This window comes from Halichoerus grypus, chromosome 8 (genome assembly GCF_964656455.1).
Source record: "Halichoerus grypus chromosome 8, mHalGry1.hap1.1, whole genome shotgun sequence".
NCBI lineage: Eukaryota > Metazoa > Chordata > Mammalia > Carnivora > Phocidae > Halichoerus > Halichoerus grypus.
Genome location: NC_135719.1, coordinates 139,091,978 through 139,110,215, shown reverse-complemented (window position 1 = coordinate 139,110,215; position 18,238 = coordinate 139,091,978). Strand labels below are relative to the sequence as shown.

Here is an 18,238-nt window from a genome sequence, read left to right as displayed (position 1 = left end):
AACACTTATTTATCCAGTAGAGAGACTTACCTTTTGGTTGCTTACCTCAGTCTTAAAGTGCCATCTTTGAAATGGTGACTCTGGTAGTTCTTTACTCATTGTCCCAGACTCAGTGAAAATCATCCCTGATGGGACAGCCTTTTCTATTTTTATTTTTAATTTTTACTGCAGGGTTTTCAGAAACACATTTTATTTATTAAAGGAGTCATTTCTATTTCTCTTGGGTAATTTGCCACTAGAGGGTGCTGGAAATTGCACTAGGCAACTTTTTGGTGAAATGATAGAGGGGGAAAACTTTGGTTGAAATCACGCAGAAGACTGTTTTATGAAGTATGATGACATAGTCATCATTTGTCATTTTATTCTCTTAAGTGTTTGGAAAGTATCCGTATTAAAATACAGTACTTTTCAAGGCATGTATTTATGAAATTGTCAAAATTGTTATTCAAAGAAGTTTTTATCTGTATGTGTATATACCCACTAGGCCTTATGCTTCAGTGTAAACCTACGGTGTTTATGAAAATTTGAGAGGTTAAATGTTTGTAGTGTTTTATGCCATAATCATAAAATGATTCCATATGAAGATGTTGGTTGACATTGTCTCCCTAGGGTAAATACAATTTGATTTATTACTGTTGCTGTCCTAGGTCATGTTTGCTAGAAGCAGAGCCCAGGACAGGGATTTAGGTACATGTGATTTATTGCCTGAGAGGAATGCTCTGAGCATTCCTCTCAGGAGAGAGTGAGGAAAGCAGAAGGAGTGGGGGAAGAACCTAAGCAGCATGTGGTCTAAGCTGGGGTCTAGATTCAGCCTGAGCCCATGGGAAGTTTTGGCGCCAAAGGGATGAGGCAAGCCTTTGTACTTATGGTAGTCATTGACTGTGGGCTGCTTGGGTGGGGGCGGGGTAGGGAAGGGTGGAATGTACCCTCCCAGGTGAGACTGTGACTTCTGTCTACCTTAGGTCTTTCTCCAGAGGCAGAAGGAGGCAACTGTGGACTACTAGTGGCTGGGGTATGGGTACCCTGGCCTATAAAAGTGTGATCTGGCAGAGCACCATTCACGTCTGCTACAGATGGTCATTAACACCGGTCATTAAGACATAACTGTGTAGCTAGGGAAATGGCTTGTGTGTTGAGATATAAAGAGAATAATTTATGAATGTGCTTCTTAGTTGTTCTTATTTATTTTTGTGTATTTTTCTTTTAGTGAGATTCTCTGGTAATCACATCCATTTTTCTTTTAGTGAGATTCTCTGATTTTTGTGTATTTTTCTTTTAGTGAGATTCTCTGGTAATCACATCCATGGGTAATCATTTCCAAGTCTAGACCTTACAGTTGGACATGGTTTCCTTTGTAACTTTTTCTTCTTTCCTGTTGGACCAGAATCTTTGGTTTTCAAGTCATTTGGCACCAGGGGTCAGAAATGGCCTGTGGTTTAAATGGATCATCCATACGGAGGTAGTCAGGAGTTGGCCGTAGCCACTTCCATGTGTGCAGTTTTGAGCTGGTTTAATGCACGGAGTGTCTCAGTGCTTTCTCTGAATACACAGTGCTGATCTAGAAGATCATTATACAATTAGTCTTTAATTACTCAAACTAATGGAGTATGCATAAATGATACCCCCAGATAGTTAATCCTGTGACTATTTTTACTTTCAACCTTTGTACATACTAAGTCTTTTTTCGACGCTATCACCATTCATGAGAAAATGTACTGATTTGTGTTCCTGATTCAGCTGTACTACTGTTTCTGACCATTGAAGGAGTTAAGCAAATGGGTGAAATGGCCCTGGTTAATTTAAAAACTATAATTGGGTTAAATCTAGAATGCTGACGCTTTTTTTGTATCTCATCTAGATCCTCTTTATTATGTATCTTCTAGAAGATATAAATGTTTGTGCCCTGAACAAATGGCCTACCTGGTGTTTTTTATAAAAATTACTGCTTATGATTTCGTATGCTTTCGCTATGTCTCTTTTGCTTTTTAGCAAATATTTATTTAATCATGTTTTGGATTCATAGCTTTTCCTTACATGCTAGAAGAATAATCTATTTTAGTCAGTCTACCTTCATTAATTTTAGAAATTTGGGGTGTTTTTTATTTTACAAATGAAAACAGTGGCCAATTTAAAAAAAATAGTTGTGTTAAATAGCTCAAATTCTCCTTTTTTTCTTTTAAAATTATATTGAAATACTTAGTTTTATAGGTATGTATTTTTTTAATATTTGGAATTGAGTGTACAATTAAGATATCTGTTATGTAAGAGAATTTAGGAAACAATGCTTGTTTCATAAATATGAAGATAAAGTGCATTTTATTTTTAATGTGTTTTGAAATTTACCTACTTTCAAAAAGAGATTTAAGGGCATTTTCAAAGATAGATAAAAAAGAGAGAACCTAAAAAAAAGAAGAAGAAGAAGATGACCGAGTGAAAGCCAGATAAAAGGGAAGTGAAGTAGATGTCACAGACATCTGGGGTGAGACAGGCGTTGTAACTGAGTCTTACATTTACCTCTGAGGTAACTGAGAGGCAGGGATGAAGGGAAAACTCTGTGACTTGCATGACTTTCTTTTTCTTTCTTTTTTCTCTTTTCTTTTTTCTTTTTTTAAGATTTTATTTATTTATTTGTGAGAGAGAGAACAGGAACAGGGGGAGGGGCAGAGGAGAGGGAGAAGCAGACTCCCCACTGAGCCAGGAGCCTGACGTGGGACTCAATCCTAGGACCCTGAGATCATGACCTGAGCCGAAGGCAGATGCTTAACCAACTGAGCCACCCAGGCGCCCCATAATTTTCTTTCTAAAGGCAAGGCATATAAATTCATCTAGAACAGTGGCTTTCAAGCTCTTCTGATTATTACCCATAGGACGAAATAGGCACATTTTGTATTGCAACTCAGTATGTGTATTTATGTTATGCATATAGACGTATAAACACACACACACTTTTTTCCACTAACACTTACATAGTGTTTGTTATCTGCCAGGATGCTTATATTAATTTATTTAATCCCCACACCTTATAATGTAGGAACTATTACTATCCCTAGTGAGGAAATTGAGGCACTGTTATCTTTTTTTTATTATTATTATTTTAGAGAGAAAGAGAAAGAGCACAAGCAGGGGGAGGAGGAGAGAGAGAGGGAGAGAGAATCTCCAGCTGACTCCCCGCTGAGCACGGAGCCTGCCATGAGGCTCAATCTCACAATCATGACCTGAGCGGAAACCAAGGGTCAGATGCCCAACTGGCTGAGTCACCCAGGCACCGGAGACACTGTTATCTTAACTGTTTTACCCAAGGTCATATAGTTACTAAATAACGTATCTAGGGCTCAAACTCAGGCAGTCTGTGTATTAACCATTGCTCTGTACTACCCTCTTTTCCCCTCCTATGTGGTCAGATTTGTTTACATTCATATATACATACACATGCACATGCATATATAAAGAGAAAACACAGGTTCCATGAAATACTTGTAGTATATTTGGTTCTCTTTTAGTTTTTTAGAATGCTGTTTGAACCCATTAAATTGATACCATCATCCACTAGTGGGTCACGGCCCACTGTTTGGAAAAAACCTGTTCAGACAGACTTGTGACAAGCGCTTAAGTTATTGAATGGTTCTTATATCGTGAACATGAAATCATATCATGAGAATAGCATCTTTGACAAAAGAGGTGGCGGTATTATTGAAAACACATCATTGTATTTTAGGTAGTCTCTTTAGAAAGTGATACACATAAGATTAAACTGTACTGTACTGATGTGTTTCTGAGTAGAACTCAGCTGCTACTATGGTCCAAGTGAGGTGCTTTCTATTGCTCTGTCCACATAGGGTACATTTTGGAGAATTACTGGGATGGACAGTGTTTCTTTTTATTTCTTTATTTTTAGAGGGGGAAGGGGCAGAGGGAGAGAATCTTAAGCAGGCTCCACTCCCAGCACGTGAGCCTGACATAGGGCTCGATCTCACGACCCTGAGATCGTGACCTGAGCCAAAACCAAGATTTGGATGTTTAACCGAATGAGATACCCAGGCACCCCAGTAATGTTTCTTTTTAATTCTAAGGTCTAATTAATCAGATGTTTCAGATGAATCTTTAGAAGTACCGAATTGTGGTTAGTCAGTTTCACTGTTGCACTGAGAGTGTGTGTTTTTTGTGGATGATTGTGCCGCACTAAACACTGAAATGAAGCTAATTCTCTGAGATTGACGATGGCAGTTTTACGGGGGCTTCATATGTACCACTCTAGCATTACTCATCGTGTACATTCGACTCGCCTATTGACAAGGATACCAGGAGCAGGACAAGTGAAATTCAGAATTCCACGAGTGTATTTCTTGCTTGGTTCCATTTCTGACATTGCTGTCTTGGGGTGAATGAAGTTCCACAAGGGAAGAAGGAGGGAAGGCATGTGGCCTGATGGTCAGTGCCCAGGACATATCACATGTGGAAAGACAGAAATCTTTCCCCAGGTTAAATTATATACGAGAAAGGGATATGGCCAGGCATTGTAATTCATTCTTAAGTGGTTGTGGCAGATTACAAAACAGTGGCCATATATGGATGTCATTATGTTAGGACGTTTTTCTGCTCTAGAATGGTGGCATCTAAGTTTCCTGAGTTCACTTTCACCAGGGAATGTTGCCAGGAATCATATTTAATACCCAAATTAAAAGGGATTGCTTCAGGGCGCCTGGGTGGCTCAGATGGTTAAGCGTCTGCCTTCGGCTCAGATCATGATCCCTGGGTCCTGGGATCGAGTCCCACATCAGGCTCCCTGCTCAGCAGGGAGCCTGCTTCTCCCTCTGCCTCTCTCTCTCTCTCTCTCTGTCTCTTATGAATAAATAAATAAAATCATAAAAAAAAAGGGGGGGGGGATTGCTTCATGAAAGCTCATTGTTCCTTCCCCAGAGGGAAGGAGCTGGCTGGGTATGGCTCTGTGCTGCAGATCTGCATTACTGGTTTCTTTCATTAAAGACAGCTTCAACTTCAGATCAAAATTACTACCTGAGAAGAAGGTATTTGGCTATATACCACAGAGCTCGTTCTTTGGTCTAATCCTGTGCACTAACTTGTTTGTTCATTTGTTTTTCACATGCTCAGTATTATTTGAGTTTCCATGATGTGGCAGCTCAGGTTACTTGCTAATGATACAGAATGAGTAAAATCAGACAGTGTATGATTTTGTTGAATTTACAGTCCAGTGGAACTTAGACAATGAAGCATTCATACAAATAAATGAAAAGTCATGTTTCTGATCATCTCTGTGACAAAGAATGTGTGGTGTCATGAGAACATAAAATCAGAGGAATTGTGCTAGTCTAGGAAGTCAGAAAAGGTTGGCTGTCTGAAGGAGTCCGCTAAATGAGGTGGTAAGAAGGTGGAGAGAGGAAGGTAGAAGCTAGATAATTTAATTATATTAAGGATTCTCCCAATCGTAAGGGCAGTTGGAAATCAACTGATTTGAGCCAGAAGGGTTATATTTTTATCAACAGTTCAGATGACATCACAAAAGCTGTGTTTACCAGGTTGAGGATGGAAGTAAGCTGGGAGGCATAGTTAATGTGGTTGATAGCCAGGTCACCCTTGAACAAGATTCCATTAATCTGGAAGGAGGAGAGAGGGATGGGTTCCAGCAGTGATGAACATGACCCTCTCTCATATGACATGATTGGTACTTGTGGTTAATCAAAAAAAGTTGGTTAAAGTGGAAAATCACTTTAAAAGGATATATATAAATACTCTGAACATACTATTTTCACTTAAAAAAGATAAATATCTATTCACTTACCAGTCTTTATTTGTAGGCACAGGACCTTTTCTTTGAGAATAATTTCTTAAACAATGGTTTATTTTGTATAAACTACACTTGTAGTGCAACATCTAAAATTAAGTTTCGGATTCTTTAAAGTGGAGTGAGAACCAGACGCATTTGAAGTACTCTGAGTACAAAATCCTTCTAGATTTCCACAATTTTCCCCAAGCCTTTTATAGTGTTCCACCCACACCTAGCTTTTCAGCAGCTCTTTTTTTTTAAGTGTCTTGCTTTTATGTAGTTCTTCCAAAGTACTCAACCTCATTTTTCTCTTTCCTTTCACATTTACATTTTAGTGGTTTATGTAATATATGGTTAAATTACATAATAACAGTAACATCTACAATAGGAGTCAATGGGTGAGGCCGCGAGTATCCGTGAGTGGTAGGAAGCAGACGGCTGAGCTGCCGGGAGACAGAAGCGCACGGGTGAACCAGCCAGCCCCAGGCATTCAGTGTGCAGCAGTGTGTTGGGCAGAGGAGGGGAGGGCTCAGTTGTCTAAACGGAAGTCATTAAGAATTTCTACCATATATTTTTTTAAAGGCTGTGGTTCAAGTACAGTAGTTTCGGCTACAAGTTCGGTATGAACCCAAAGTGTAACGTGGCTGATAAGCAGTGTGTACAATGTACACAGTTTTAGATAGCATTAGGAAAAGTTTGAGTGACAGGAAACAGTGATCTCCCAGTGATTGAGCCATGTGGATCCCAATGAGAGCAGTATGTCCCAGGTGAGCACTGTAATGCAAACTAAATAAACCAGAGACCTGCTAGAACAATGGTCCTTAACCTCTTCCTCCAGAATAATGCATGTAAACATAGGTAATTCTACATGAATTTGATCTTAGGGCATTGTAAAGTGATTGCTGTTTTAGACTATAAAAATACTTTTTTACCAAATTGTGAGCTCATTATCATTTTAATGCAAGGAGTAAATGCTACTTCCTAAAACTTTTTAATGAATTCACATGTTACAAATAAAGTGAAAAGATCAGTTTAATTATGGTCAAAATACATTTCAGCAAGAAGGCTGCTTTGTTTAGCTTGAAAAAGTAGTTGAAATTGTGTGGTGGCTTTTGATATGGCAGCATGCATGTCATCTTGTTTTAAAACTGTCAGTCAGTTTTAACTTTTCTTTATTATGACAACAAGTGCTAAAAACCTGATTCATAATGGTAATTGTGGCAAGTGGAATAAGATTCCTACATTGGAAAAGCAAACCAAGACCTACTCCACGGAGCTAGACGTTTCCCCATGATTCTTGGTTTTAGTTCCTTTTACATTATTTGCTTTATCCTCAAGCCGTTGAGATTATTGTCAACAAGGTTTGCCAACATTGTGCTGTCTCTGTCAGCTAGGATAGAATTCTAAATCCACATTTCAGTTTGAACAGAAGTAACCTTCTTAAGATATCTGTAGTTTTCCTCTGAGCTGTAGAAATCTTTTTCCAGCTTTGGCGAAGTTTACTTACGCGTCTTGATCCAGTTCTCTGCTCCAAAAATGGCTGCTTGGCTAGACAAGCATGCAGGTCTTCAGCAGAACCCAAAATGATGTCTGTAGGGCCTAGAATTGAAGGATTTATTCCATTCATATGATCACAGGTGTCTATCAAGCTAAGTCAGGAATGAATCCTTCTTGTCATGGATTCTTAGAATTGACTTTCCCTCAGTCTCAAAGTAAGGAGGACTTCTACCCTCCATCGAGTGCTGTGAGACTGGTCCTCTGGAAAACCAGTGAACTCCATGCCCTCTTCCGCTCATATTACTTGGCCGGGTATCTTGAGAAGGCCGTTGTGCTGCTGAAATCAGTAAGATTCACAGCAGTACACAAGACTTCTGTGAGGATTGCTGATAAAGCATTTGAAGCCATTGCATGTCGGTGTGGACATAGAGAGTCACACTAAAGCAGGAAGCTCAGTCTCTTAAGTAGAAAAGCCAGATGTGTTGCCAAACATCCATTTTAGGGGCTCTATCTGAGCAGGAAGTACTATTGTTTATTTTTTACGGCCAAAAGAGTTTTCACCATTGGTAACCTTTCCAGTTTGCAAAAGATGCTTTCAAAATTGGAATTCTTTAATGATGTCAGCACACACATAACGAACGAAAGCCAGGAGCTGGCCGCACTGGAAGGCAGGCAGTCATTCATCTGGTTACAAATGGGAAGGATCTAATACTGCCATCACTTCCAGTTTTAGTGGCCCCACTTAAAGTACTGGAAAACATGTGGATGGTTCTGGAGTGGAGGGTGCTGTTCAGCAGGACTACTTGACTTTCTCCCTCTGTACTAAGCTGCAAACCAGCTTACCCAGGGAGGGTGACTTGTGTAAAGTCTCTCCAATAATGACTGTGTTTTCTTCCCCCTTGCAGTGTGATAAGCAGCCTTATGGGTGCTTCAAAAACAAGGCCGTTTGGAGGCAACTATGTTTTAGTTAGGCAGCCTACTCATAAGATCCTGTTTGTCTGAAATATTTGTTATTTGGAATGTTATAAGGCCCTTCTCAAATTTTGTTGACAAAAGCATCTTTGGCACTTACTATGTGATAAAAGTACTTACTGTAGCTTTAGTTAATCATGGCAATTATAAAAGTAAAAACAAGATTTGTAAGCTTTATCACACTTTTTCCCCTGACATTTTTTGATAGATGAGAAAGTAATTGTATTGGCAGGATATATGTAGACTCTAGCTTATGTTATTGGCAAGCTTCTGGATATCATCACATGGCAAAGAAGATGACTGTTTATTATTTGACAAATAGTTTATAATGTAGCAATAGGATGATTTTATATTATTTGACACATCCATTATCATCCTATGCTATCTCATATTTATGTGGAGAGCGTAATATGACATATTTTTGAAGTAACAGGAAAGAAATCAAAGAAAAAGTGTTTATAACTCACAGAGCACATCAGTGGAACCTCCTAGTGGTGAGAAGTCTCAAAATCATTTACTTTAAGATCGGTTTAAGGAATAAGGACATTTTGCGTAGGTGAGATGGCATGATAGTGTTTTTAAATATTAAAAAAAAATTATAGAAGAAGGGTAATATTCTTTTTGTAAGTCCAGAGGGTGTAGAAGGACCAACAGATAAATATTATTTAAAAAGGCCTGTTTCCACTCAATATAGGGAACATTTTCTAATATTTCCATCTCCCCTCTCCATCAATAAAATGGGCCACTTTGCAAGACATTCTCCTCTTAGAAGTTAATAGCACTGTGTCCATTCCACCAATAAAACACCTAACCTCTATTATCACTTCTGCTTAATGTCTGACTCCCTTTATTTGCCTGTGAAGTCATTCACTGAAGGGAGGCAGATGGAGCATAGCTCAGAGTGTGGGCACAGGGCTAAGTGGGCAATTATGTTCTATGCTTCAGTTTCTCCATCTGTGAAATGGAGGTAGTCCTCCTCATCTACTTACAGGGATTCTGTAAGAATGGAATGAGCTAATGTACCTCCAAAGCGCCTGACAAGTACTCAGATGTCCAGTGCTACCACCCTGCATTGGTCAACACTTATGCTGAAGGACTAGCTACGAATAAGCCGAAGAGCCATCTTCCAGCGATGATGGAAGATTTTCTTTGTTGGAGAGCTTATATGGGTAACATAATTTCTAAGGAACATTCTGGAGATGGGAATCTCAGAGAACAGGAATTCAGGGCAGGTGCCATGTGTGTGTAGGGACACAAAAGCCCCATACTTGTAGAGGACTTCATTTTCTCCCAAGTTTATATCATGGCTGACTCTGTGGACGATACAGCACATTTCATTAGAATATTTTCCAGCTTCCTTTCAGTGCTTCTGAATAGATAAGCTTTTTTCATTTTTATACTTCAGGTTAATTTGTTAGGTTCTGAAAGTTGTCATTTTCTTTTTTTGGTTCACTTTTACCTCACTAAAATCTCAGTCTATACTTATTTTATTTGCAATGAGATAAGACACAAACCTTTTGTGAACTTTCTCTGTATTCCAGAATGTGTTCAGTATATTTATGGTAGTGATTTTACTAAAACCCAGAGCATCCGATTTCTAGTATTTGTGAAGAATTGTTTTTTAAAATTCATTTTCGATAGAAAATGTGGTTCCCTGAAGCTTGAATCAGTTCTGCCACTTCTTACCCAAGTCTTTTGGCTGGTTCCTTACGTTCCTTGAACCCATTTCCTCATCTGTGAAATGGAATTACTGAAAGTACCACCTTCATTGGCTGTTCTGAGGATTAAGTGAACCAATATGTGGAATATGTTTAGCACGGAGCCTGGCATAGACACGTTCCTTAGGAAGTGTTGGTTTTCCTCCTCCTCAGGAGTATCGCAGCCTTTCACTGATCCGTATGTCTGTGTATATCATCTGTTGGTACTAATTTACTTCCCGAAGGACTGACCTGAATAACACAGAGGGTACAAGCTTAAAGCTTAAAGCTCTCTCACGCTAGTGAGTGGATCCGAACGGAATTATGTGCTCAGTACTGTGAAGGTGTGGGCAGAGGGCAGGGAAGCACTGGTCTGGGTCAGAACTCAGACTGGCTCCAGAATGGTCTGACTAAAGTCTTGAACTTCAAAAGTGGGACTGGGTTACCCATCCCAGGAGGTGGTTTAAAAGGGAAGAGAATTTACACGCTGTAGAGATGAATTGGGGACCTACCCCTTCCCTGTCACAGTGGTGTTCCTGCCTTTCCTCCGCCCTCCTCTTTGTACCCCTTCCAGCCCTCTCCCCCTTTCTCTAGGGAAATAGATGCAGAAACCTGTACCTGCTCTGCCCAAGGGGCACCGTGCTCCTTCCAGCGCCCGCACTTGGGGGAGTGGCGCTACACACAGGACGGCCCAGCTAAGCCCTTAGGGAAGACTTGGCGAGGCTGACCCGCTGAGCCATGACTTACTGCCTGGAGGTGTAAAGGGGCTTCTGTCAGGATTGCTGACAATTTAGGGCATTTTAATGTTTTTTTAAATCTGAAGATCTCTTTTGTTTATAAATGTCAGCTTCTGTTCCTTTAGATTTTTCAGTAAGTATAGAGGGATACTTGAGGTGCTTGATTTAAATGTATGAGATTCTTATTAAGAACTGTTTTCAGGGCGCCTGGGTGGCTCAGTTGGTTAGGCGACTGCCTTCGGCTCGGGTCATGATCCTGGAGTCCCGGGATCGAGTCCCACATCGGGCTCCCTGCTCAGCCGGGGGTCCGCTTCTCCCTCTGACCCTCTTCCCTCTCTTGCTATCTGTCTCTCATTCTCTCTCTCTCAAATAAATAAATAAAATCTTAAAAAAAAAAAAGAAAAGAACTGTTTTCATTTGTTTACATCAGCAACAACACCTGGAGATCTTATCTGATGTCTGAAATGTCCCAGTTGTTCCAGAATTGGATTGTGGTTAATTGACCATAATAACAGCTAGTTTCCTACAGCTAAAAATATTGAGAAAATGCCAGTAAAATATGACTTTGTCAGCAATGGTTGGATATGTAAATACCAAGGTTTAGACCTAGAAATATATTTGGCATACAATTGAAGAAATGTATGAAAGAACTAATTTTTAAAGATTTTATTTATTTGAGAGAGAGAGAGCACGAGCTGGGAGGGGGGACAAAGAGGGAGAAGCAGGAGCCCGACATGGAGCCCCATCCCAGGACCCTGGGATCATGACCTGAGCCGAAGGCAGACACTTAACCGACTGAGCCACCCAGGTGCCCCTATGAAAGAACTATTTGAAACAGCAATGAACAACAAACAAAGAATGTTTGTTTGTTGTGCGTTGTAACTTGCAGCTTCCAATGAATTACCGTTGTGTGTGGTATTTTAATTGTTTTTATTTTTTCTTCTCATTTTCAGCTTATGGAAAAGTATTTCTGGTTCGTAAAATCAGCGGTCATGACGCTGGCAAGCTGTACGCCATGAAAGTCTTGAAAAAGGCCACAATAGTGCAAAAGGCCAAAACCACAGAGCACACAAGGACAGAGCGGCAAGTCCTGGAGCACATCAGGCAGTCACCGTTCTTGGTGACCTTGCACTATGCTTTCCAGACAGAAACCAAACTTCATCTCATTTTAGGTAAGTGTCCATCATTGGTAGACTTCTAACAAGAACACTTTCTCTTGGGTCTTGAGTTGCAACGAACTCAAAGGGCAGCATACTGCAGACTTAGAAGAAATGAAATGTTTTGACCTTCATTCTTCTCTTTGTGGTGGCAATTCCTGGAACACCCTGAATTGCTCTGGATTTGGGACCTCCCAACCTGAAGGAATTTATATTCTTCTATTCCACATTCCTTTATTAATCTTAAGAAATACTTGGGTCATTAGGAGTGTCTGCTTCCCTGGGCAGTGTGCTTCCACTTAAATGTGAGCAGCTGAATGGGGAAGTGGGCCACAGTTTCTGCTTTAGGAGTTCTCAGGAACATCCAGGTTTGGGTGGACAAAGGGATATTTATGGAAATCACTAACTGGCAAAAATAAAAAAGAAAGTCTTCTATTCTTGGAGATGCTTTGCTTTTCTGGTGATAAGCATGCACATAAAGGAGATGCCCACCAGTCAGTCAACAGATCACTCCCATTTCTACCCACAGGCACTTTCTGAATCCTTTCCTTTCCCAAATAGAGTTGGACCATCATATATGAACTTTGAAAACGTCCTCTGTTACATGTTGTCCGATTGCTTTGCAGAAGAGTTGCACCATTTTCTGTTCCTACTAATAGTAAATGGTAGTACTGCTAATATTGCACTCTGTCATCAGTGACTGTTTCATTTGTTACAATTTTAGTCCCATTCTTGTGATAATTTGCATTTACGTATTACGATCTTCTGGTTATCGAACCGTTCTGAGGATTAGATGAGCTAGAATTTCACACAGTGCTCTGTAAGCATTAGCTATTTCTTGAGTGCCTATGGTATGCCAGCACTATGCTAAGTATTGTCCCTGGTGATCACTAACCCTTACAGCAGTGCTGGTAGAGTCCCCCATTAGTGATGTTGAAGGTTCTAGAAGCTGTATTTCCTGAAGTTACATGGCTTGTGTAAACTTGAGAATGCAGGTTGGAACTTAGGTCTGACTCACTTCAAACCTGCCAAACAGTGCTGCCTATATTCTTTGATTACTGGTAGTACAAACAGGTTCTTAAATATATGGGGTAATTTGTTGAGTGCATTTTGGAAATTATACTTTTGTTAATGATGCCTAAAATTGCATTCACTTTTTGAGTCATGAAGTTACATTTCAGGCTCAGTTTGCAATGCTTAGCATCAACTAACAATCCTAAATCTCTTATATAGAGAGGCCACACCCTCCCCTGCCCTGTCACAGTCCCCATTAATGTCATCGTCTGCCTGATGTTCCTACAAGTCAGTATCATTTGGCTCTTCTTTCTGCCTCCTATGTGTATCTGCTCAGCTATGTTATTTACTCATTCTTAAATATGTATTCCTGGAGTATTTTTACCTAGTTGTCAGGGGACAGAGCATTTTAATACAATGGTTTCAACTATTCCAGCAGCAGAACTCTTACCCCAAGTGAAAACACGAACGTTCAAATGGAAAACAAACAGAAATGAATACCACTACCTGAATCTAAGCTCAAGGGCACCAAGCCCTACCAGTTTATTTCTATCCCTGCCCTATAAGAATTTCCAGGGAAGCTTTAGGAAGTCCATAAAGACTGGTTGAGGAATAATTACCTTGTTTAAGCTTCTCCCTTTACAGTGAACCAGCTCATAAAAGTTAAATCATGTGCCTAAGATCATACAAGTGGTATAAGCCAGAAGTAACAAGAACGCATCCTCCTAGACCACCCCATCACATGGCAACTCTTCTCTGCCCTCTCCTCGCTCTTCTTCAAATTCTCTTATCATAACTGTACTCAACTTTTTTTGTTTCTTTTTACTGCTTATTGTAAATAGTGTAGTTTTTGTATACCATTTTTTAATTTAAAAGTAGAGGAATAGAATATTTTGTATTTGATTAAAAAACAATAATGTTTAGTAGGGTTGCTTTTTAGCTGTTGGTTCTCCATTAATTTTGCTCTTTGTTGGTGGCCCATAAATAAACAAATGCAGAACAAAACAGGAAAACTGGTTTCTCACACCAGCTCAAGAGTAGAATGTGGACTAGAATAGCACCTCGGCCCCCTCATGTGAGGCAGTGCATTTGGAAAGCATGCCCTCTGCTTTCTCTCTGCATAGATATATTTAACATAATTTCTCTTTGTGCGTGTTTATAGTTGTTATTTGACTTTAAAGACAAAACTTTTCAGAATCTTAGAACAAGACTTTATTATAAACTCTCTTTATGGTTCTGTTTGCAGTACTTAGGATGCGCAGGAGGTCAATTTTCCAAATACCGTGCTGTACACGTAGCCCTTATTTTGCCATAACAAAATACCACACACTGGGGGCTGAAACAACATTTATTTCCTCACGGTTCTGGTGGCTGGAAGGCCCTGACTGAGGGGCCGGCAGTGTTGGTTTCCTCTGAGGGCCGTAAGGAAGTACGTGCTCCAGGCCTCTCTCCCTGGCTGGCACGTGGCCTCCCTCTTGCTGCCTCTTCACATGGCCCTCGCTCTGTGCATCACACCCCGGTGGGGCTTTTTGAGTTCAGTCATCCTCTAAGAAGGATACCAGTCAGACTGGATTAGGGCCCACCCTGATGACCTCATTTTATAAAAGTAACTTAATTACCTTTAAAGACCCAGTCTTCATATACAGTCACATTCTGAGGTACTGGGGGTTAGGGCTTCAATATATTAATTTGGGGCTGGGGTGGGGGCACAGTTCAGCCCATAACTATCCCTAAAGTTTATTGATTAACTGACTTTATCCAGTTTTGTGTACTATTAGAGGTTAATAGCAAGAATTTTCATGTGGAGCTCTTCAGGGACCCAGCTGACCTTTTTGTCTGAAGAATAAGTAAACATTATAGATCTTTTTAAAAAACATATTTTTTAAAACTATTTATTACTACAAAAGCACGTATATGCATATAGAAAATATGGAAAAGCAAAAACAAAAACATTTTCACTACCCAGAGTTTACCTCATTATGTAGCAATTGGTTATTACTTAGTATATATCCTTCTTTTTTTTTTTTTTTTAAAGATTTTATTTATTTATTTGAGAGAGAGAGAATGAGAGAGAGCGAGTACATGAGAAGGGGGAGGGTCAGAGGGAGAAGCAGACTCCCTGCCGAGCAGGGAGGCCGATGCGGGACTCGATCCAGGGACTCCAGGATCATGACCTGAGCCGAAGGCAGTCGCCCAACCAACTGAGCCACCCAGGCGCCCAGTATATATCCTTCTGGATCTTTTAGCCGGTGTGTCTGCCTGCATGTAACGTTTTATCAAATGAGATTATCTTGTACCTACAGTTTGTAACCAGTGTTTTTTTTTTTTTTTCAGTTAATGATATCTGCCTTTCCTGGTTAATAAACTTTCATTTCATTTAATACCCATTGGTACCAGTTATTTATTGCTCATAATAAACCACTCTACAGTTTAGTTGCTTAAAACAATGATTTATTTTCTCATAATTTTGTGGGTTGGCTGGGCGGATCTCTGCTGGTTTGGCCCGGGCTTGCTCATGCGGTGCTCAGCGAGCTGGAGAGTTGGCTGGGCTTGAAGTGCCAAGATGGTTTTGTTCTCATGTCTGAAAGTTGATGTTGGCTGTTGTCTGGGGCACCTCTCATCCTCCAGTGCAGTAGATCAGCTTCTTCATAGCATGGCAGCCTCAGGAAAGCTCATGAAAGGCTGCCAAGAGGGCAAAGGTAGAGGGTGCAAGGCCTCCCAAGGCTAGGCTCTGGAACTCCTAGAGTCTCGCCTCTAACACAAGACCAGCCCAGATTCAGTGGTAGAGAAATAGACTTCACTGGTTTGTTTTTTTTTAAATTAAGGTATAATAGACATACAGCATTATATTAGTCTTAGGTATATAATGTAATGATTTGATATTTGTATATATTGCAAAATGATTAAGTAAATCTAGTTAATGTCCCTCATCACACATAGTTAACAGAATTTTGTTGTTGTGATGAGAACTTTGAAGATTTTACCTCTTAGTTTCAAATATGCAATACAGTGTTACTAATTATAGTCACCATGCTGTACATTACATCTTCATGACATACTTATTTTTTTTCTGACTTACTTATCTTATAACTGAAAGTTTGTACCTTTTGACTCCCTTCACCCACGTTGCCTACCTCCCCCCACCTCTGTCTCTGGCCAACCACCTAACTGTTCTCTATACTTATTAGCTTGGTTTGTTTGTTTGTTTTTTGTTTCTTTTTAGAGATTCCACATATAAGTAAGATCATATGATATTCGTCTTTGTCTAATTAATTTCACTTAGTGTAATGCCCTCAGGGTCCATCCATGTTGTCACAAATGACAGGATTTCATTCTTTTTTATGACTGAATAATACTCCATTGTGTATATACGTACCACATTTTCTGTATCCATTCATCGTTGATGGACACTTAGGTTGTTTCTATATCTTGGCTATTGTAAATAACGCTGCAGTGAACATGGGGGTGCATGTATCTTCTTGAGTCAGTGTTTCCGTTTTCTTCAGGTAAATACCCAGAAGTAGAGTTGTTGGATCATGTGGTACTTCTATTTTTGATTTTTTTTAAAGATTTTATTTTTAAATTAGCTCTGCACCCAACGTGGGGCCCAAACTCACAACCCCAAGATCAAGAGCTGCATGCTGTGCTGAATGAGCCCACCACACGTCCCTCTATTTTCTTTTTTTTTTTTTTTAAGATTTTATTTATTTATTTGACAGCGAGAGACAGAGAGAGAGAGGGAACACAAGCAGGGGGAGTGGGAGAGGGAGAGCAGGCTTCCCGCCAAGCAGGGAGCCCGATGTGGGGCTTGATCCCAGGGCCCCGGGATCATGACCTGAGCCGAAGGCAGACGCTTAACAACTGAGCCATTCAGGCGCCCTCTATTTTCAATTTTTTGAGGAACCTCCATACTGTCTTCTACAGTGGCTGCACCAGTTTGCATTCCCACCAACAGCACACGAGGGTTCCCTTTTCTCCACATCCTTGCCAAAGACTTCACTTCCTGATGAGGAAACTACAAGTAATTTGTGGCCGTCTACCACACAGGTCCATGTTCACTTTTCACTAATTGTCATATAGTATCCTTCACAGCTGATTTGTCCAAACCATGATCCAGTCCAGGAACACGCACTTGGTTGTTATGTCCTTGACATTTCTTAATCTGGAGCATTCCCTTTTTTGTATTGGTCTAAGAAACTATCTTGTAGTATCTGTTAGCTCATCCCTCTCTCTACCGAATTCCAGTAGTTGGGAAGCTAGATCTCATCTTGATAGATTGACATTAAATGTTTTAGCTGGAATAAATCATAGGTGATATTGCATGTTTCATATTGTGTCACATCAGGAGAAACATATTATCTGGTTGTTAGTAATGCTGAGACTGAATAACAGAGCTGACAGTCTGCTCACTTTATAACAGGGCTATGTTTTTTCCTTAGAAGTGCAAATGTTTTGACATTTTATGGTTTTAACAATTAACACTTGATAATTACTTGCTTACACCAACTATTTTTTTTAAGATTTTGTTTGTTTATTTGACAGAGAGAGAGAAACAGCGAGAGAGGGAACACAAGCAGGGGGAGTGGGAGAGGGAGAAGCAGGCTTCCCGCCGAGCAGGGAGCCCAATGTGGGGCTCGATCCCAGGATTCTGGGATCATGACCTGAGCTGAAGGCAGACGCTTAACCACTGAGCCACCCAGGCGCCCCTTAAACCAACTATTTAATTATGAGTTGCAAAATGGTGATTTTCTAAATCTATCATTTCTTCTGTATTTATTGGCTGGCATTCTTTTGTCAAGTACAGCCTTTTTTTGTCATTCCTTGGTTACCCTGAGATACAGTTTCTAATGGAAAGGCAAGAGTCATTCCCTTACCTGTCAGTATTCAAAGTAAGAAGTTAAAAATCTAACTCAAATGGGGCTTTCAGGGTCCCTGATACCAACTCCTGTCAGTCATAACCAGAGGTAGCTTGCTGGGCTTATTGTTCTGACCGTTGTTTTTTTTTTTTTTTTCCACTTGGTGTATCCTAGAGCTCATGCTGCACAAGTTCATAAAGATCATCTTGTTCTTTTTTATTGCTTTGTAGATGCAGTTCTGTTCCATTGTGTGCGTGACCAGTTCTCTACTAGAAATGGGAGGGCTGTTTCTAATCTTTTACTTTGTTGCTTCGGGTATAACTTGCACATTTCATTTCCCACTTGCATAGGAAAAAACTGTACTTGATTACTGGAAGGAGATTACTAGATCTGTATTTTGCGTTTATCCTTCCATAGGAGTTGTAGCATTTTACACTCCCGCCAGCATTGTATTGGAGTGCTGTTTCTCCACAGAGTATCGTCACACTTGCGGGTATTTACCTGTCTCATAGATGAGGAGCGGCAG

The 18,238-nt window shown here is 40.2% G+C and overlaps 1 protein-coding gene across 6 annotated transcripts in view; it reads left to right on the top strand.

Annotated features, from left to right (window-relative positions):
* RPS6KA5 (ribosomal protein S6 kinase A5) overlaps positions 1-18,238 on the top strand; it is a 176,305-nt gene that overhangs the window by 62,084 nt on the left and 95,983 nt on the right. For all 6 annotated transcript variants that reach the window (XM_078054103.1, XM_078054102.1, XM_078054107.1 and 3 more), the window contains one exon: positions 11,639-11,857. In XM_078054103.1, coding sequence (XP_077910229.1) covers positions 11,639-11,857 — 219 coding nt within the window. The remainder of the gene's footprint in view (positions 1-11,638; positions 11,858-18,238) is intronic.